General features: G+C 34.6%; 3 protein-coding genes across 3 annotated transcripts in view; all 3 read left to right on the top strand.

The window, feature by feature from the left end:
- The first annotated feature begins 1,125 nt into the window (after nt 1-1,125).
- Nucleotides 1,126-22,169, top strand: part of LOC124433278 — a 51,651-nt gene continuing 30,607 nt past the window's right edge. The window contains exons 1-9 of the mRNA XM_046983039.1: nt 1,126-1,373; nt 1,731-1,825; nt 1,928-2,165; nt 2,255-2,500; nt 2,631-2,801; nt 11,904-11,972; nt 12,134-12,651; nt 12,902-13,088; nt 13,178-13,423. Coding sequence (XP_046838995.1) covers nt 1,214-1,373; nt 1,731-1,825; nt 1,928-2,165; nt 2,255-2,500; nt 2,631-2,801; nt 11,904-11,972; nt 12,134-12,651; nt 12,902-13,088; nt 13,178-13,423 — 1,930 coding nt within the window. The 5' untranslated portion in view covers nt 1,126-1,213. The remainder of the gene's footprint in view (nt 1,374-1,730; nt 1,826-1,927; nt 2,166-2,254; nt 2,501-2,630; nt 2,802-11,903; nt 11,973-12,133; nt 12,652-12,901; nt 13,089-13,177; nt 13,424-22,169) is intronic.
- Nucleotides 9,021-11,668, top strand: LOC124449642. Its single transcript, XM_047000600.1, has 5 exons — nt 9,021-9,218; nt 10,286-10,500; nt 10,857-10,951; nt 11,056-11,293; nt 11,375-11,668. Exons 2-5 carry the CDS (start codon nt 10,341-10,343, stop codon nt 11,647-11,649), a joined length of 768 nt encoding a protein of 255 aa, XP_046856556.1. The 5' UTR covers nt 9,021-9,218; nt 10,286-10,340; the 3' UTR covers nt 11,650-11,668.
- LOC124449554 (protein mono-ADP-ribosyltransferase PARP14-like) lies at nt 14,611-19,820 on the top strand. The gene is made up of 7 exons (XM_047000495.1): nt 14,611-15,071; nt 15,344-15,811; nt 16,252-16,542; nt 17,082-17,313; nt 17,382-18,467; nt 18,700-19,011; nt 19,111-19,820. The coding sequence occupies exons 1-7, from the start codon at nt 14,640-14,642 to the stop codon at nt 19,395-19,397; spliced, it is 3,108 nt and encodes a 1,035-aa protein (XP_046856451.1). The 5' UTR covers nt 14,611-14,639; the 3' UTR covers nt 19,398-19,820.

Genomic DNA, 22,169 nt, shown 5'->3' with positions numbered 1-22,169 from the left:
ATAATGGTAAAGTGTTGATTGCAGTTGATATTTTTTTAAATTTCTGCATTAAACATCAACATAAAACAATTTGACATACTGTACATCCAAAACTGAAGTCTGAACATATGAAACTGTTTTGCACTTCCTTAATGAAAATTCTACATGATAACTTGCACCTTCTAAACTTGAGTTAAGATTTTTCAACTCAATCTATAAATTGTAATGATCAAAGTTAGCTTATTCACTTCTGATGTTGTTATCAGTCTTAGTAATGTCTAACAGTGAGTCTTTAAGAACAAATTTTGCATGTCATCATTTGGAGTTCTTATTGTGTCAATGAGCCAGTGTGCGAATTAGTTCAGAAAAAGCGATGTGCAATTTTTTTAACAAAAGTGTTTCTTTAGAGGCATAATCAAATTGATATTACGTTAATTATTATATAGTGCTAATTGCTAAATTAATATTTTCAAACGAGAACAAATTCATATGATTTACGACAGTGTTTTTCGTTAAAACCACTGATTTTTGCACATCGTTTGAAAAAGTGATGTGCAATTGTTTTCATTAAAGCTAAAACGATGTGCAAATTGCACATTGCACACCGTTAATTAGCACACTGCAATGAGCCCAAATGGGCCTTGTAAATAAGTATATTCCTTACATAACATGCTACACGTTCCTGGAGTCTGTAGAGGCCCATTATTCATTGATTAAAGGACCTTTCAACAAAAGATGAACTGATCTGAGAATTTTTCTGTATTTTACAATAACTTACAATTGGACATTTAATATCAACAACATATCGTACAATTGTTTGAAGAAATTAGAATTGGAAGCAAATTTTAATAAATGACATAATATATAAACACATATATTTAACTTCCATGAGTTCCGTGATATTTATTTTTATAATACCTTTAACATCTTTGGACTCCGTTTCTCAATGTAATTAAGCCATTTCGTTTGTTTTCCTATATTATATTATGCTATTGACTTTAAGCAACATTTGCTATTTACTTTTATTCAATTATTTTATTATTTTTATGTTATATCTTGAGCCCGCAATCTACTAACAAAACACGTGACAAAACAAAACACAAAATCCACACGATTGTCTATACTTTTCGTGGAATTGAAGTGAAAGTGAAATTCGATTTGGCGATTTCACAATTTTAGGTCTCTGACAGAGGTGATTATGGCCTAGCGTTTATGAACTGGCCAACTGTACGCAATGGAAGGCAGTAGAACAATTGTCGTTTTAAATCCTCCATCAGGAGTAGATGAAGATGAATTCACGATTCACTTTCAGAAGACAAAGAATGGTGGAGGTGACGTTGATGAGGTTAAACTGGAGAAAGATGTTGCTTTTGTAATCTTCGACTCTTCGGAAGGTTAGTGTTGACGAATAATTTTATCGAAAGTAAAACTTTATATCAATTATTTAGTGCAGTATCTTTTCTGCCTTTCATAATTGAGCTCAATCATCTGACATTTCATAGTGCACTAACGCAATTGTATTTGTGAACTTTCGTTTTCACTTATTCACTCTGAACGTTTTTAAGAGCGATTAAACGGTCCCCAGCTTGTGTTTCTTTTATGTTAGTTCAAAGTTTGACATGCTATAAGTCTATAAAATTAGTAATTCTTGTATCAATAACTCTAGAGTAAAGATGACTGAAAATAAGTGGTACAAAGCCTGACAATCAACTAGCTTCCTTCATATCACAACTGTATTTTTTTTCTCCTAGATTTTGTAAAAGTCTTAAATCATCCTCAAAAACAAATAATTAAGGGTTGTGAACTTGATGTTCGGTCATACAGTTCATGGTTGGAAACTACTCAGGTATTTATATTTTATGGTTAATTCTTTACCAAACTATATGGTCTGTAAGCACGAGTTATGCAAACTATTCTATTCATCGTAAGTATGATTGCTTTCGTTAAGGAAAATAAAAACAGTGCCTCTGGCAACAGTGACGACATTGATTCAGTTCCTACAAAAGATGACGAGGCTAAAGCCACGATCTATGTCAGCGGTCTTAAAGAGTCAACGAATGATGAAACGATCGCACTATTTTTTGAAAATAAACGAAGAACTGGTGGAGGCGAACTTCGTGATGGGAAAGAAGGATTTGAGCGATTGTCTCCAACCGTAGCTCGGTTGACTTACGTTTCCTCTAAAGGTAGTAGATATAAACTCAAAGGATAAAAAATTATATCAATATGTGATTGTTTGTGGTGATGTATATGTTGCTTGAACGAATCTCCTTAGACGCTGAAAACGTGTTGAAAAAGGCCAAAGAAACACCTCTTGTACACGAAGGGAGTCCGCTTCAAGTGACCGCTGACTACGTACCCACCGAGGACCGAAGTATATTGATGTTGACAAATCTCAGTCCTGATATCAACGTGGAGACATTGAAGAACTTTGTTGAATCAAGGAAGAATGCAGTTGTATTCAAGATCTTTCTTGGAAAACACGGAAAAGCTGTTGTTATCCTTGAAGAGGAAATTAAAGGTATTTGTGGGTCGATGATCAAAGATTACAGTACACTTCAATGATTTTAATAGTTTGCTCTTTATTTTTCGCTCGATTGAATACTTGTACCACGTCATGGAATATTGAATAAATTGTGAATGATTTCTAGATGAAGATGATTATAAAGAAAAAAACAGCTCCAAAAATTTGACATTAGAAGGGCGTTCAGTGTCTTTAAAATTTGCTCCACTGACCAAGGGGATAAGAGTGAAGAAAATACCAAAAACCACAACTAAAGATGGTGTCAAATACAAATTTTCAAATCATAGATTTGGTGGAGGTGAAGTCATCAATATTTATTATGATCAAAATATCGGAATTGCCGAACTTTTTTTTGAAAGTTCGTCTGGTATGTCAACTTTCTTTTTGTAACTGTCTTTACTTTAAAAGGATTTAATTTTTGATTAATTATTGAATTAGCTTTGTAGTATACCAACTTTAGATGTGAACTTCATGCGTCATGATCTATAGATACTTAAAAAGAATCTTTGATTTGGTTTTGCTCAACTTGCGTTTCATATGAAAATTGACATAATGGGGCTGAACTTGAATTTAAATTTCATTTTAGTTGTTTCCAACTTGGTGAAGAAAGATCATGTCATTAAGGAGACATTATTAACTGTGCTGCCTTTATATGAAGATTTTAAAGAATTGGACGAACCTGAAAACAAAATAACAGAATTTCATGGCGACATGCCTTGTGAAAGCAACATCGCTGACCATATGATGCGTCATCACAATATGTCTCAGTTTGATTTAAAGTCAGTGACATACGATGAAAGCATGTCGACTTTTCATTTTACAAAGGATGTTGAAGATCCTAAAGATGGAGAAGATTTGAGTAAAAGGTTAAAAGTATACGTTAATTCTTTTGGAAAGGAAACGTTGGTAATTCCCACAGTTGTTTTCGATCAAGTGAAGCTGAAGGTTCTTGAAAACAAAGTTGACTCAGAAATCGAGGTAAGATTTGAGAAGCCAAACGTTGTTCTTTTTGGACGCAAGGAAAAAATCACGATGAAACAGAAAGACATCGAAAAATTGGTCGATGAGCTCACATCTGCCGGAAAGACGGAATCCGTTAAAATTACGGTAAGATATAAAAATGTTTAATAATAGAAATCACATTTAAAAACTGTTCTAGTAATTTTCGTGTGGTTATTTTTACCTAATTATATCGTCTATGAACACGAGTTTTGCAAACTGCACAGTTTATTACATGTACTCCTGGAGTCAAACTATTCATTTTACCGCGCAGTTTATCTTATGCGTAATTGTCTCCAACAAAAGGAAAATGCAAAACATTGCCCTGGAAACAATGATGACGTTGATTCATTTCAGGCAGAATATGATGAAGACAAAGCCACAATTTATGTTAGTGGTTTTAAAGAGTCCTGCACCAACGACTTGATTACACTTTTTTTTGAAAACAAACGAAGATGTGGTGGAGGTGAACTTCGTGAGGGAAAAAAAGGATTTACGCGATTGTCTCCAACCGTAGCTCGGTTGACTTACGTTTCCTCAAAAGGTAGTAGATATAAACTCAAAGGATAAAAAATTATATCAATATGTGATTGTTTGTGGTAATGTATGTGTTGCTTGAACGAATCTCCTTAGACGCTGAAAACGTGTTAAAAAAGGCCAAAGAAACACCTCTTGTACACGAAGGGAGTCCGCTTCAAGTGACCGCTGACTACGTACCCACCGAGGACCGAAGTATATTGATGGTGACAAATCTCAGTCCTAATATCAACGTGGAGACATTGAAGAACTTTGTTGAATCAAAGAAGAATACAGTTGTCTTCAAGATTTTTCTTGGAAAACACGGAAAAGCTGTTGTTATCCTTGAAGAGGAAATTAAAGGTATTTTTAGTTCGATTATCAAAGATTACTTAGAATTTCAATTATTTTGACGGTTTGCCGTTGTTCCAGTTTGGCTTGATTGAATACTTGTACCACGTCATGGATTATTGAATAAATTTTGTTTGATTTTTAGATGAAGATGATTATAAAGAAAAAAACAGCTCCAAAAATTTGACACTGGGAGGTCGTTTAGTGTCTTTCAAATTTGCTCCATTGACCAAGGGAATAAGGGTGAAAAAAATACCAAAAAATGCCAATAGCGAGGATGTCAAGTATAAATTTTCTCATCTAAATACTGGTGGAGATGAAATCACCAATATGGAGTTTGACCAAAACAACGGAATTGCGAAAATTTTTTTGATAAGTTCGTCAGGTATTGGCAAGCAAAGCTAGATTTAGGGGAGCCTTGGCTAGAGTGGGTTGCGGTAAGGGTGCTAATTTCCCAACAAAATACTAACATACGAAACATTTAGCAAAAGCAATTGTGAATAGTATTTGATAGAGCACACTTCCATAAATCAACTAATCATATCAAAAAGATATCAGAATTTAACAAAAAAGTCTGACATACACACGACAAGTAGCCATCGAAATATAATCAAAACTAGAGCTCCTCCCCCCTCTTACAAAAGCATTGTGAATCCCTCCCTGATAGCTAGCTTGCAAACTTTAATTTTGAATTCCAATTTCATTTTAGCTGTTTCAAATCTGGTGAAGAAAAATCATGTTATTAAGGACAAGTCTTTAACTGTTCTACCATTATATGAAGATTTTGAAGAATTAGACGAACCTGAAAATAAAATAACAGAATTTCATGGCGACATCTGTGCTGACAGTGACGTCGTCAACCATGTATTGTTTCATGACGATTTGTTACAGTTTGATTTAAAGTCAATGAAATACGATGAAACCGAGTCGACTTTTCATTTTACAAAGGATGTTGAAGATCCCAAAGATGGAGAACATCTTACTAAAAGGTTGAGAATATTTGTCGATTCATTTGCAAAGGAAACTTTAACGATTCCTACATTTGTATATGATCAAGTAAAGCTGGATGTTCTTGAAAATAGAGATGAATCTGAAATCAAGGTTAAATTTGAAAAGTCTGGCATTGTTCTTATCGGACGCAAAACCGATGTCAGCACAAAAAAGAAAGATATTCAAAAACTGGTTGATGAACTCACAGCTGCTGCCAAGAAGGATTGCCTTGATATTGAGATAAAAAATAAAGAGAAGTTTCATTTTTTCATTGCCATTGGATATTTCAAAGACCTGTTGATCGAGTTTCCAGATGTGGACATTCCTGGTATTGAAGGGAGTACCGGAGGTAAATTGACTGTCCTTGGGACAGCTGAAGACGTGAAAAACGTGAAGTTGAAAGTTTTTGAGGATCTTGATAATATACACGTCGTTAAGATCAAATTGAGTGATCTTCAACTGGATTTCTTAGAGCGAACCTACTGCGAATTTGCCAATGCAGCATTAAAAAAAGACAAGGTAATGTTAATTCTTGAAGAGATTGACGACCGTGTTGGCGCTAAATTTTTACAGCCTCAGTTGATGTTCTTGAAGGAGCCAGGTAATGATGAGGTAAAGTTAAATAAATACGAAATTCTCTTCTATAAAAACTATACCGCAGTTAATTTATCAGTGAATATCGCGTAACACTTTCGCTTTCACTATCACTAATTAACATATCTAAATATGGTGTAAACATGCTTCTTCAGGCAGTTCACTCCTTTATACGAAATTTTTTAGTATACATAGTTGTATATAGTGCGTAAATATTTTTAATGTCGGTGTCTTGACAAATTAGGAACAACGAGTTATTGAAATCGTAAAATCGAAAATAAAAGAAAAGTGGGTTAAGATCGACGTGGAAACTGCAAAATATTTGACAACTTATTGCGACCTTGAATTGAAATGCGACCAATTGTCGAAAAACAATGCAGTCATATGTACTGAACATGCAAATTCTGGTTACTTCAGGATTGTGTGCGAGGAATCCAACATGGAGGATGCCGAACGAGATTTGAGGAGATTAGCTTTTGAAAATACAAACAGTAGCAGCATCTTCGAACCTTTTAATGTTTTTCTTTCGAAGAAATTTGGTAAACCAAAGATTAAGGTAAAGGATATTGAAGCGACTTGTTTGAAAGTCAAGAAGATATTTTCCGATGACATAAAGTATGTTGAAAGTGGTTGGTCAGACTCTTTAAAGAGAATGGAACAAAATATCATAGAGCATACCATTCGTAATGAAACTATCAAAAAATTTGGCGAGAGTGAAAAGAAAAAAATTCATGAAGTAGAGCGTAACTTTGATGTCACAATTAAGGTAGACTTCACCAAAGGAGATGCCTGTATTAATGGTCATGTTAAAGATATCCCTGAAATTATCGACGCATTGAGCAATATGTTTAAAGAAATTGAAGAAAAAGAAAACAGCAAAGGTAGGATCATTTAAGTGCGGAAACTGTGTTTTAGAAGAGTAAATTTCAATTCTTGCTCAAGTGCAATGGGAGAATTTCGACGTATTAAATTTGGTGGTATATTTTTTTGAGAAATAAGCACCAGTGTGTTGAATGAGTTGAATGCTTTGATCTTGCACTTTTTTTTCAAGCTATTTCGAATGAATGAATCTTTTGTTTCACACTGCATCTTCAATATTAAAGTTTTAAATGTTTCGTTTGGTTTTATAGTTCCTGACTATTGGGAAACCCCTCCAGACAATAATGTATATCATGCCTTCGAACTTCAACCTGAGAGTGATGAATATATGAAGGTGAAAAACGCATTTGACAAGACCGCAGGCAGCGAAATAGTGAAGATTGAAAGAATACAAAACCAGGGTTTATATGAGCTGTATAATGTAAAACGTAAGGCTATGAAAGAAAAATATGGCTACGCATACTTTCCAGATAAAGAGAAATATCTCTTTCATGGTACTTCGAAGGATAATGTTGAAAAAATTAATTCAGGTGGACTGAACAGAAGCTTTGCTGGAAAAAATGGTATTGTTCTTGCGATGTTTAATTTCTATTTTTTATCTTTTTTTCATTGAATTAACTGCAATGTTTTTTTATGTTTTCGTTGGTTATTTTTTAAATCTATAGCCACCGCTTTTGGTAAAGGTGTTTATTTTGCACGAGATGCCAGCTATTCCCTTAACGAAAAATTTTCTCCAAAAGATGCAAATGGATTACGTTATGTGTACTACGCTAGAGTTTTGGTTGGTGACTACGCTAAAGGTGAGTCAAACATATTGGTTCCACCATCAAAAAACACCGCAGATCCAAACGAAACCTATGATTCTGTCGTCAACGACACCAAAGATCCTTCAATATTTGTAATGTTTAAAGATTACCAGTATTATACTGAATATCTTATTACTTTTAAGAATGTTTTATGCAGTGCGGTGTTTGAAATTAAATGAAGATATGATCTTCGCACTTTGCTGGATAATTTAAGCAATTGTCTCATGAACCTGAAAAATTCAGGTGACTCAACGGGATTCGAATGCTTAAATTGTCCAGCAAAGTGCGAAGATCCTATCTTCATTTAATTATTACTTTTAAGTAACTTAAGTCAATCATTTTAAGATGCTCGAAATTTTTCTTCTTTCGATCATGTATTTATTCAAAATGTCTCAATGAACAATTGCCTGTGAAGTAAGGATCATAATAAAATGTCCAACATAATCAATCAGTTATTTATTAGTAGAAATGAAAAATTCATTGCACCAAAAGCTGTTTAGTAACAGTAATTATTGAATTATCGTATTTACGTTTAATAAATGCACTTATCATAAAGGTTGACTAAGCTGGGATTTAGTCCCACCAATAAGTTTCCTGCACATGATTTATTGATTCTGATGTATTTTAGTTCCACTGACTTTGCTCAACGTTTTTTGCCTGTATTCAAACATTCACTTAGAGAAGTATTTGTATTGTGTTTTATATTTTCTGCACTTCTTACTTCGACAATGTATATTCCAATTAAAAAAAATTCTCAAGTGTTGAGATTTTTTACAGTGTTCTTTTTTCGAGTGATTTTCTCTGTTAATGCAAAAAGCTTTTTTATCTGTTTAAACTTGCATACGATAGGCATTTCTTGATAGGCGTTCTGATTAGAAGTTTTGAAGGACTTTTCTAATTCCGAAATTTCAAACTTTTCAGAGGAATGCTTACCAAACTTAAAAACGATCCGCGCATTCTAGCAGACTTTTGGATTTTCTTCAAAAATAAAGTTAGTGGTGCCTTATTTTTTCTGATAAGTTTCAGTCAGAGGATTAGCACTATAACGTAGATTTTGTTTCGGACTTTATGTTGAAATTGGAATCTTTCGGAGGCCGAGGAAGATTGTTGAGACTTGAACGATCGCGGCAGTCTTCATCTTATTGTGTTTGAACTTTGGTGTTCCTTGCTTGTAATAGCCTAAAGTTGCCTTAGGAAATCAATGAATGACATAATGATACTAAGTTGTCACCGCGTCACCATCATTTCCACAACACAACATGCACGCCATGCGGCGGACCCGCTTTTTCAAATCTGTAAGTCGCACTTTTTCACTAGACAGCCAGCGGACGATTGGTAAAATGTACGCGCAATGAAGCAATTAGTAAATTGGAGGAAAATGGCCGAAAACGTGCATCATAAACGAAGATTTGTATAAGTGAAAGTTCTGCCTGGTGCGCGCCTTTTGCCTGCTAATATTATTTGAATCCTCACATATTCAATGATATAAGCGGATGATGTCTTACAGAGTGTATTTTGGCAGATTACCGGAGGCCCTGACACAAGATGAATTTGAAAAGCTCATAGCTGAGTTTGGTAAGGTGAGAAACATTGAATGGAAGTCTAGCTTTGCCTATGTTGATTACAAGCACGGTTCTGATGCATCAAAAGATTTTGAAAGTTTTTGACTCTGAAGATGACTGCCGCTAAGGTTGTCGAAATGTCAGTCAACAACAACAAAAACAGTCCTCAGGACTATACGAACCTGGACGATCTACATTTACAAACATTTATTCTGTTCTGTAAAAATGTCATTTTATTCCATTGTGTAAAAATGTAATTTTATTAGACAAGTAAACTCGCCTTTGTTTGTAAGTTTGTCTTCGATGCAATGGCACTTGTTGAATCTACTTTTAATTATAACGATGAGATCATGCTATTTGGATGGCACAATCATTGGCATGGCCAGCCCACAAATTTGGTCATACTGTGCAAATATTTTGTTCTGTATTGAAAGTGCAAACAATTAATAGATTTCTAAGGAAATCTATATAATGCAAACTTATCGGAGATTTACGTACGTACATTGGTGTGACTTGCAGGCTGGCTACGACAGGGGATAAGTATATTCCTTACATAACATGCTACATGTTCCTGGATTCTATAGAAGCTCATTATTCATTGATTAAAGGATCGTTCAACAAAAGATGAACTGTTTCTGAAAATTTATCTGTAATTTTACAATAACTTGTTAAAAATATGGCTTGATTTGCAATTGGGCATTTAATATCCAACAACATATTGTACAATTGTTAGTATATATTACAATTGGAAGCAAATTTTAATGAATGACATAATATATAAACACATATATTTAACTTCCATAAGTTCTGTCATATTTATTTTCATAATACCTTTAACAACCTTTGACTCCGTTTCTCAATGTAACTAAGCCATTTCATTTGTTTTCGTATAATATATTATGCTGTTGACTTTAACCAACATTTGCTATTTACTTTTATTCAATTATTTATTTTGTTATACCTCGAGCCCGCAATCTAACAACAAAACACGTGACAAAACACAACACAAAATCCACATGATTGTTTATACTTTTCATGGAATTGTAGTGAAAGTGAAATTCGATTTGGCAATTTCACAATTTTAGGTCTCTGACAGAGGTGATTATGGCCTAGCGTTTATGAATTGGTCAACTGTACGCAATGGATGACAGTAGAGCAATTGTCGTTTTAAATCCTCCATCAGGAGTAGGTGAAGTTGAATTCACGATCCACTTTCAGAAGAAAAAAAATGGTGGAGGTTACGTTGATGAGGTTAAACTGAAGAAAGGTGTTGCTTTTGTAATCTTCGACTCTTCGGAAGGTTTGTGTTGACAAATAAATTTATTGAAAGTAAAACTTTATATCAATTATTTAGTGCAGTATCTTTTCTGCCTTTCATAATTGAGCTCAATCATCTGACATTTGATAGTGCACTAATGCAATTGTATTTTGTGAACTTTCGTTTTCACTTATTCACTCTGAACGTTTTTAAGAGCGATTGAACGGTCTCCAGCTTGTGTTTCTTTTATGTTAGTTCAAAGTTTGACATGCTGTATGTCTATACAATTAGTAATTCTTGTATCAATAACTCTAGAGTAAAGATGACTGAAAATGAATGGTACAAAGCCTGACAATCAACTAGCTTCCTTCATATCACAACTGTATTTTTTTTCATAGATTCTTTAAAAGTCTTAAATCATCCTCAAAAACAAATAATTAAGGGTTGTGAACTTGATGTTCGGTCATACAGTTCATGGTTGAAAACTTCTCAGGTATTTATATTTTATGGTTAAATTTTTTTACCAAACTATATGGTCTGTGAGCACGAGTTATGCAAACTGTTCTATTCATCGTAAGTATGATTGCTTTCGCTTAGGAAAATGAAAACAGTGCCTCGGGCAACAATGACGACGTTCATTCAGTTTCGACAGAAGATGATAAACAGAAAGCCACGATCTATGTCAGCGGTCTTAAAGAGTCCTGCACTGAGGAATTGATCACGTTATTGTTTGAAAATAAACGAAAGTGTAGTGAAGGCTATCTTCGTGATGGGAAAGAAGGATTTGAGCGATTGTCACCAACCGTCGCTCGTTTAACTTACGTTTCCCAAAAAGGTAACGTGGAAGCTCTAATGATGAAAAGAATTAAAATAGTCATTGTTTAATAACGTATTTTGATTGAGTATATCTCCTTAGACGCTGAGAACGTGCTGAAAAGGGCCAGAGAAAAGCTCCTTGTACTCAATGGGTGTCCTGTACAAGTTACTGCTGACTATATACCGTCTGAGGATCGAAGTATATTGATGGTCACAAATCTCAGTCCTGATACAAACGTGGAAACGTTGAAGAACTTCGTTGAAATAAAGAAACAAACAGATGTGATTAAAATCATTCTTGGAAAACATGGAAAATCTGTTATCATACTTCACGAAGAGATTAAAGGTATTTTTAGGTTGACGAGAAAATGTTAAATCAAACTTGGACGTCTTTCTTGCTCGCGCTAAATTTTTTACGTGGAGTGAAGAGGCGTACCTCGTGATTTGTTATAATTGATTTCTAGGTGATTCCAAGGAAGAAAACAATTCCAAAAATCTAAAATTAGGAGAACGTCCAGTGTCTTTGAAATTTGCTCCACTGAGCATGGGAATAAGGGTGAAGAAAATACCAAAAAATGCCAAAATCGAAGATGTCGAGTATAAATTTTCTAATCCCAGGACTGGTGGAGGTGAAGTCATCAATATGGAGTTTGACAAAGATAACGGAATTGCCAAACGTTTTTTTAAAAGTTCGTCAGGTATTTGATCTTTCTTCTTGGAAACGGTCTTTTGTTGTAATGGATGTTAATTTTTCACGAAATATATTGGAAGAGCTTTTATACCAAATCAAACTTTATGTATCATCATCTAAAAAGACCACGTTGTTCAGTGTTGTTTGAACTTACGTATTTCATTTTAGTTGTTTCCAACTTGGTGAAGAAAGACCATGACATCATGGAGACACGTTTAACAGTGATCCCGTTATATGAAGATTTTGAAGAATTGGATGAATCTGAAAATAAAATAACAGAATTTCATGGCGACATCCCTTGTGAAAGCGACTTCGTTGACCATATGATTCATCATCACAATATGTCTCAGTTTGATTTAAAGTCAGTGACATACGATGAAACCAAGTCGACTTTTCATTTTACAAAGGATGTTGAAGATGCTAAGGATGGAGAAGATCTAAGTAAAAGGTTAAAAGTATACATTAATTCTTTTGAAAAGGAAACGTTGGTAATTCCCACAATTGTTTTCGATCAAGTGAAGCTGAAGGCTCTTGAAAACAAAGTTGACTCAGAAATCGAGGTAAGATTTGAGAAGCCAAACGTTCTTTTTGGACGCAAGAAAGAAATCACGATGAAAAAGAAAGACATCGAAAAATTGGTCGATGAGCTCACATCTGCCGCAAAGACGGAATCCGTTAAAATTACGGTAAGATATAAAAATGTTTAATAATAGAAATCATATTTGAAAACTGTTCTGGTAATTTTTGTGTGGTTATTTTTACCTAATTATATCGTCTATGAACACGATTTTTGCAAACTGCACAGTTTATTACATGTACTCCTGGAGTCAAACTATTCACTTTACCGCGCAGTTTATCTTATGCGTAATTGTCTCCAACAAAAGGAAAATGCAATACATTGCCTTGGGCAACAATGACGACGTTGATTCATTTCAGGCAGAAGATGATGAAGACAAAGCCACAATTTATGTTAGTGGTTTTAAAGAGTCCTGCACCAACGATTCGATTACACTATTTTTTGAAAACGAACGAAGATGTGGTGGAGGTGAACTTCGTGAGGGAAAAAAAGGATTTACGCGATTGTCTCCAACCGTAGCTCGATTGACTTACGTTTCCTCAAAAGGTAGTAGATATAAACTCAAAGGATAAAAAATTATATCAATATGTGATTGTTTGTGGTAATGTATATGTTGCTTGAACGAATCTTCTTAGACGCTGAAAACGTGTTGAAAAAGGCCAAAGAAACACCTCTTGTACACGAAGGAAGTCCGCTTCAAGTGACCGCTGACTACGTACCCACCGAGGACCGAAGTATATTGATTGTCACAAATCTCAGTCCTGATATCAACGTGGAGACATTGAAGAACTTTGTTGAATCAAAGAAGAATACAGTTGTCTTCAAGATTTTTCTTGGAAAACACGGAAAAGCTGTTGTTATCCTTGAAGAGGAAATTAAAGGTATTTTTAGTTCGATTATCAAAAATTACTTAGAACTTCAATGATTTCGATTGTTTGTTGTTGTTCCAGTTTGGCTTGATTGAATACTTGTACCACGCCACTGATTATTGCGCAAATTTTGTTTGATTTTTAGATGAAGATCATTATAAAGAAAAAAACAGCTCCAAAAATTTGATACTGGGAGGGCGTTTAGTGTCTTTCAAATTTGCTCCACTGACCAAGGGAATAAAGGTGAAGAAAATACCAAAAAATGCCAATAGTGAGGATGTCAAGTATAAATTTTCTAATCGAAATACTGGTGGAGATGAAGTCACTAATATGGAGGTTGACCAAAACAACGGAATTGCGAAAATTTGTTTGATAAGTTCATCAGGTATTTGAACGTTTTTCTTGGCAACTGTTTTTTCTTTAAAAGGATGTTATTTTTTTCATAAAATATTGGAACGGCAAGCAGAGCTGGATTTATGGGAGCCTTGGCTAGAGTGGGTTGCGGTAAGGGTGCTAATTTCACAACAAAATACTAACATACAAAACATTTAGCAAAAGCAATTGTAAATAGTATTTGATAGAGCACACTTTCATAAATCTACTAATCATATCAAAAAGATATCAGAATTTAACAAAAAAAGTCTGACATAAACGCGACAAGTAGCCATCAAAAAATAATCAAAACCAGAGCCCTTCCCCCCCCTCTTAGAAAAGCATTGTGAATCCATCCCTGATAGCTAGCTTGCAAACTTTAATTTTGAATTCCAATTTCATTTTAGCTGTTTCAAACCTGGTGAAGAATGATCATGTCATTAAGGACACGCCTTTAACTGTACTACCATTATATGAAGATTTGAAGAATTGGACAAACCTGAAAATAAAATAAAAGAATTTCATGGCGACATCTATGCTGACAGTGACGTCATCAACCATGTATTGTTTCATGACAATTTGTTACAGTTTGATTTAAAGTCAATGAAATACGATGAAACCAAGTCGACTGTTCATTTTACAAAGGATTTTAAAGATCCAAAGATGGAGAACATCTTAATAAAGGTTGAAAAACTTTTGATTCATTGGAAAAAACTTTAACGATTCCTACATTTGTTTTTGATCAAGTAAAGCAGGATATTCTTAAAATAAAGATGAATCTGAGATCGATATAAAATTCAAAAGTCAACATTGTTCTTATCGGACGCAAAATCGATGTCAAAATAAAAAGAAAGATATGAAAAAGTTGATCGATGATCTCGCAGCTGAAGCCAAGAAGGAATCTTTTGAGATTATGATAAGCGATAAAGAAAAATTTAATTTCTTTATTGCCATTGGATATTTCAACGATCTTATGATCGAGTTTCCTAACGTAGAAATTCCGGGTATTGGAGGGAGTACCGAAGGAAAATTGACTGTTCTTGGGACAGCTGAAGGCATTAAAAACGTGAAGTTGAGAGTTTTTGAGGATCTTGATAAAATACACGTTATTAAAATCGAGATGAGTGATCGTCAAATTGATTTCTTAAAACGCACAGAATGTAAGATAGCCAACGAAGCATTAAAGAAAGACAAGATAATGTTGATTCTTAAAGAGGTTGAAGGCCATGTTGGCGCTAAAGGTTTACAGCCTCAGTTGATGTTTTTGAAGAAGCCTGGTAATGATGAGGTAAAGATAAATAAATACGAAATTCTCTTCTATAAAAATTATAACGCAGTTAACTTATCAGTGAATATCGCGTAACACTTTCGTTTTCACTATCACTAATTAACAAATCTAAATATGGTGTAAACATGCTTCTTCAGGCAGCTCACTCCTTTATAAGAATTTTTTTTATCAACTTGAGCTTGATTAGGTGCGTCATTCATGGATGTTGTTATCATACATATAGTTGTATATAGTGCGTGAATATTTTTAATGTCGATGTCTTAACAAATTAGGAAGAACGAGTTGTTGAAATCATAAAATCGAAAACGTCAGAAAAGTTAGTAAAGATTGATGAAGAAACTGGAAAATTTTTGGCAAAGTCCGACCATTTATCGACGTTTATAAAAGAGCAATTGAATAACAAGAAGGTTTTGATATGCACTGAACAAGCAAATCCAGATAACATCTCGATTATTTGTGAGGAATCTAAGATGAAGGATGCCGAACAAGATTTGAGAAATTTAATTGCCGAAAATGAAATTGACAACGGCGTCTTTAAACCAGTGATATCCGCAAAAGTTCGTTTCCTACAAGAACATCGTTGGGACAAAATCATGAACAAAATGCAAGAGTTGAAAAATGAAGGAGTTGATGTTGAAAAAACTGCCGATGCAAACTCACTTCGAGTGAAGGGATTTCCAAAAGGAAAAAAGAAAATGATAGAATATCTTGATAAGAAGGCAAGGGAAATTAATTCAAAGGTTAGTATTTCTGGTGTTTTTCTATCGAACAACTCTTTATTTTCGGACAGTTTTGGTTTGTTAATTGAACTTGTCAAGAGATAATTACAAGCTTTTGTATTTGTGACCTCAATGAATCGCAGTGACGTAGAACACGTGATCTTTTCGGTCGCTTTTATGTGGTCGAACATATAAATTTTGAAATATTTTTTCCGAAAAAGCCTGTATATGTGATGTTTGGGTTTCTTTATTTCTGTGAGTATTAAGTTACCTTTAGACCACATGTCCTTGGATTGTAATCCATAAAACTCTGTTAAATGGATTATAGTTAGGTATTAACTAAATCGTGATTCACATGATCTAGTGTTGTTATGTACATGGTCAATCACTTATCACTTAAAGGTCTTGATCATAAAAATTTTTGGGAATTATTAAAATAATGTCTTTCCTTCACATTTTAGACCTTTCCACTTTCCACACCGGGAATGAAGAAACAAATGAGTTTGGATGCAACAAATGCCATCATTAGTGGAATTGAAAAAAATCATAACTGTGTGATTGAGAAAATTATGGCTCACGATCTTGACGAAGCCAAAGATGATTTCGCTGTTGCTGAGGATGATCATAAGCCGGATGGGAAATCATCAATGAATCTTCCATTCGATTCTATGTCTTACGTTAATGATAAAGTTGTAAAAATGACTTCCGGTCAAAGAATCACCATAGCTGTTGGTGACATTGCAAAAGAAAAGGTAAGCTGGTGGTGGTGGAAAACTCAACTGTAAAAGTGTTTATCATGTTCGTTTATCTGAATGGCAACAGGGCGATGGAGCCAAGGTAAACAGAGAAAATTAGATGATCTTAGTTGACATGCTTTGGAGAAAACAGCCAGCATCATGTTTTAAAATGAGTACTACGAGTAAAATTGAATGATTTGTATTTCATTCTTCTATAATGCATTTTCTGACAACACATTTGTTTATTTGGGCTTTCGATCTGCAGCGGTTACAACATTGTAAGTCTCAATTCTAACTTTGTATAGTGACGTAGCAAACTCGACAGTTGTGGGTCCCATATATATAGGCATAGTCTGCTGTAGTATGTTCTTTTCAAGTCAATTGTTTTCCACAGGTTATATAGGAAAATGGTGCCCCTCTCCTTTATCGAGCTTGCCATGCCACTGTTGCAACTTTGTTTGGCACCCTATTCATTTATTCCCTTTCACTCGAAGTCTGCAGATTTGCATGCTACATTCATGCGTCTTCAATCATATAATTTTTTACATACGCAGGTTCTCAGGTCTATAGTAAAGAATTGTGTCACGAAAAGCGAAAGCCAAAACTTCCATTCGATTGCATTTCCCGCCATTGGAACTGGAAATTTGAAATTCCCACGGTCGGAGGTTGTTAAAATCTTTTTTGAAGAAGTCACTTCTTATTTTACTGTTAATCCTCAATCGAAAGTTAATAATGTTCGATTCGTGGCGTACGGTGGAGATAAAGAAACCGTCGATGCATTCTTAGGTTTGTTAAATAATGATGTAGTTTTTTATATAAAATGATGTACTTAAAATATTTTTTGTTGTATTCAGGTGCTGTGGAAGAGATGAAGCCTATTTTATCAGCGACTAAAACAAATATTCCATCACACGATCTGGGTTTTCCTGGCCAATCACAATCTGAATTTGTACAATCCTTTACATCAAGTAGCGCAACAACAAAAGAAAACCCAGACGGTAGCCTAGAGGTAAAGTTTCCAAAACAAACACCTCGAGTTGAAATCGTCTGCGCTGACATCAGCCAAGAAACCACTCAATTGATAATGCACGTGACTAATGAAGACTTCTCGTTGCAAGGGGGGGTCGCCAAGGCTTTGGTCAAAGCTGGTGGTGATAAAATCGAAGAGGAATGCAAAGCCCTTGGAACAGCCCCTCTATTTTCAACACAGTATACTGGTGCTGGAAAGTTATTAGTTAATCAAATTGCTCATGTCATAGGCCCCGGGAAACCCAGCTATCAAGATCTGAAGAAATGTCTCGACAATTTTTTCGATGATTTGTCAGGAAAAGGCATTACAGATGTATCCTTTTCTGCTATCGGTGCCGGTGCAATGGGTTTCTCGGAAAGGGAATCTGTGACTTTGATATTCGATAATATAAGCCGAATGGCCCTTAGCAAAAATCCAACTCTGAATTTGGTTCGCATCGTGATATTTGAGAAGGGAAAGTTTGATCAATTTAAAGATGCAACGAAAACATATTTTTCATCTGAACCAGACGCAAGACGCAATCCAAAAAAAAGTTCTAAAAGTTTTAATGTTTTTCGTTCGAAGAAATTGGGTAAATCAAAGATTAAGGTAAAGGATCCTGAAGCGAGTGGTTTGTCAGTCAAGATATTTTCCGATGACATGAAGTATGTTGAAAGTGCTTGGTCAGACTTTTTAAAGAGAATGGAAGAAAATATCGTAGAGCATACCATTTGTAACGAAACAATCAAAAAATTTGGCGAGAGTGAAAAGAAAAAAATTCGTGAAGTAGAGCGTAACTTTGATGTCACAATTAAGGTAGACTTCACCAAAGGAGAGGCCTGTATTAATGGTCATGTTACAGATTTTCCTGAAATTAACGACGCATTGGGCAATATGTTTAAAGAAATTGAAGAAAGAGAAAACAGCAAAGGTAGGATCATTTTAAAAACTGTGCGTTAAAGAGTAAATTTCAATGCTCAAGTGCAATGGGGAATTTCGACGTATTAAAATTTAGTGGTATATTTTTTGAGAAATATGAACGAGTGGGTTGAATGAGTTGAATGCTTTGATCTTGCACTTTTTAACTATTTCGAATGAATTAATCTTTTTTTCACACTGCATCTTCAATATTGAACTTTTAAATGTTTCGTTTGGTTTTGTAGTTCCTGACTATTGGGAAACACCTCCAGACGATAATGTATATCATGCCTTCGAACTTCAACCTAAGAGTGATGAATATATGAATGTGAAAAACGCATTTGACAAGACCGCAAGCAACGAAATAGTGAAGATTGAAAGAATACAAAACCAGGGTATATATGAGCTGTATAATGTAAAACGTAAGGCAATGAAAGAAAAATATGGCGACGCAGACTTTGCTGATAAAGAGAAACAACTCTTTCATGGTACTTCGAAGGATAATGTTGAAAAAATTAATTCAGGTGGACTGAACAGAAGCTTTGCTGGAATACATGGTATTGTACTTGGGACGTTTAATTTCTATTTTTATCTTTTTTCATTGAATTAACTGCAATGTTTTTTATGTTTTCCTTGGTTATTTTTTAAATCTATAGCCACCGCTTTTGGTAAAGGTGTTTATTTTGCACGAGATGCCAGCTATTCCCTTAGGGAAACATATTCTCCAAAAGATGCAAATGGATTACGTTATGTGTACTACGCTAGAGTTTTGGTTGGTGACTACGCTAACGGTAATTCAACCATGTTGGTTCCACCATCAAAAAACACCGCAGATCCAAACGAAACCTATGATTCTGTCGTCAACGACACCAAAAATCCTTCAATATTTGTAATGTTTAAAGATTACCAGTATTATACTGAATATCTTATTACTTTTAAGTAACTTAAGTCCATCATTTTAAGATGCTCAAAATTTTTCTTCTTTTGATCAATGAACAATTGCCTGTGAAGTAGGGATCATAATAAAATGTCCAATATAATCAATCAGTTATTTTTTAGTAGAAATGAAAAATTCATTGCACCAAAAGCTGTTTAGTAACAGTAATTATTGAATTATTGTATTTACGTTTAATCAATGCACTTATCATAAAGGTTGACTAAGCTGGGATTTAGTCCCACCAATAAGTTTCCTGCACATGATTTATTGATTCTGATGTATTTTAGTTCCACTGACTTTGCTCAACGTTTTTGCCTATATTCAAACATTCACTTAGAGAAGTATTTGTATTGTGTTTTATATTTTCTGCACTTCTTACTTCGACAATGTGTATTACAATTAAAAAAATGCTCAAGTGTTGAGATTTTTACAGTGTTGTTTTTTCGAGTGATTTTCTCTGTTAATGCAAAAAGCTTTTTTCATCTGTTTAAACGTGCATAAGATAGGCATTTCTTGATACGCGTTCTGATTAGAAGTTTTGAAGGACCTTTTCAATTCCGAAATTTCAAACTTTTCAGAGGAATGCTTACCAAACTTAAAAACGCTCCGCGTATTCTAGCAGACGTTTGGATATTCTTAGTGGTGCCTTATTTTTTGTGATAAGTTGCAGTCAGAGGATTAGCACTATAACGTAGATTTTGATTCGGGCTTTATGTGGAAATTGGAATGTTTCGGAGGCCGAGGAAGATTTTTGAGACTTGAACGATCGCCGCAGTCCTTATCTTGTTGTGTTTGAACTTTGGTGTTGCTTGCTTGTAATAGCTTAAAGTTGCCTTAGGAAATCAATGAATGACATAATGATAGTAAGTTGTCACCGCGTCACCATCATTTCCACTACACAACGTGCACGCCGTGCGGACCTGCTTTTTAATATCTGTAAGTCGCACTTTTTCATGAGACAGCCAAGCGGACGTATTAGTAAATTGGCGGAAAATGGCCGAAAACGTGCATCATAAACGAAGATTTGTATAAATGAAAGTTCTGTTTGAAGAGAATGAAGTCTGGTTAGTGTCGGGTCGTGATTTAATTTCTTAAACTTAGAGGGGTTAGAGAACAGGGATTCAACAGAAGATATATAATCAGAGCGGTTTAGTATAATGCCATTTCCCTTATCAGGCTTGAGAATGGCAAATGTTTCGGTTAATTTGTGCAGAATATTTCTCTTCATGCGCCTTAACTTAAATTCTTTTAGGTCTAAATAAATATAATTGTATGTAAAAGAGCGAAGTGAGTTTTTAACCTTATCTTCAACATATCGTCCTTCCTTAAAAGAATCCAGTCTTGAAATTTGTCTCCAGACGTCTTCAGCAATAGCCATGATTACTAGTTGGTTCGGTCGAGTGGGAAGACCATATCTGAGTCCTAGTTTCAGCACATCTAGTTCATCAGAAGAGAGTGAGTAATTTGTCAGGTTCACTATGGTTTCATTAGGGTTTGCGGTGATGCCATCAGTTGTTCGTTTAAGAGAGATTAAGACAGACAGCTTTTTTTTGATGTTTGGAAGCGATTTTGGTTTTCTCAGATGAGAGCAAACGGTTGATGGAAAAGCATATGAGTTTGTATTTCATCCACGTGGTGCGTTGAGATAGTTGATGTTTAAGATCAGTGGTTTCTGTGGTAAGTTTAGAAAGTGATGTCTTTTTGTCATGAATGGCGTCGTTCAACAGCAAATGTAAATATCGTGCTTGAGTTTTCTTTTTCTTTATGCGTGTGATGTTCTTCCATCTTACAAATTTCGGGTAAACTTGATTATTCTTACTCTATTCTGTCTGAGGATGACTTTGAAATAAAGTCGAAAATTTAAAGTTCTGTTTGGTGCGCGCTTCTTGCCTGCTAATATTATTTGAATCCTCAGATATTCAATGATATAAGCAGATGATGTCTTACAGAGTGTATTTTGGCAGATTACCGGAGGCCCTGACACAAGATGAATTTGAAAAGCTCATAGCTGAGTTTGGTAAGGCGAGAAACATTGAATGGAAGTCTGGCTTTGCCTATGTTGATTACAAGCACGGTTCTGATGCATCAGAAACTGTTCAAAATCTCAATGGGAAGAAAAATCAATGGATATCCTTGTTGAACTGGCACAAAACGGTGTACAAGGGTATGCAGTTGCTGGGGCCACGTAATTACACAATACAAAAAGAAGCTCTTGGTATGAAGAAATAAAAAGTCACATGCACTAGAAGGTGTCAAATCAGAAATTATTCATACCAACCACCATAGCTTTATAAATATTGGAAAGTAATTCTGTTGACTTTCACACATTTTAGCAGATTTGGATGTATTCACTTAACCTCATTTGAATAGAGAACTAAGATAGACAGAACTTCTAAAGGAAGGCAAGAGTAGCTACTAGTTTCAATTTTAAATTCAATGGTCAAAATTTTACAAAGAAATGTAATTTTATTCCATTTATTTTACGAAAATGTAATTTTATTCCATTCTGTAAAAATGTAATTTTATTTCATTCTGTAAAAATGTAATTTTATTCCAAACTTATTAATCCTTATTAGACAAGTAAACTCGCCTTTGTATGTAAGTTTGTCTTTGATGCAATGGCACTTGTTGAATCTACTTTCAATTGTAACGATAAGATCATGCTAGTTGAATGGCACGATCGTTGGCATGGCCAGCCCAAAAATTTGGTTATATTGTGCAAATATTTTGTTCTGTCATTGCAAGTAGAAACAATTAATAGATTTCTAAAGAAATCGA

The sequence above is a fragment of the Xenia sp. Carnegie-2017 genome, unplaced genomic scaffold (genome assembly GCF_021976095.1).
Source record: "Xenia sp. Carnegie-2017 unplaced genomic scaffold, XeniaSp_v1 HiC_scaffold_13, whole genome shotgun sequence".
Lineage (NCBI taxonomy): Eukaryota > Metazoa > Cnidaria > Anthozoa > Malacalcyonacea > Xeniidae > Xenia > Xenia sp. Carnegie-2017.
Note: the sequence above shows the minus strand (reverse complement) of the source record. Positions and strands in the feature narration are given on the sequence as shown.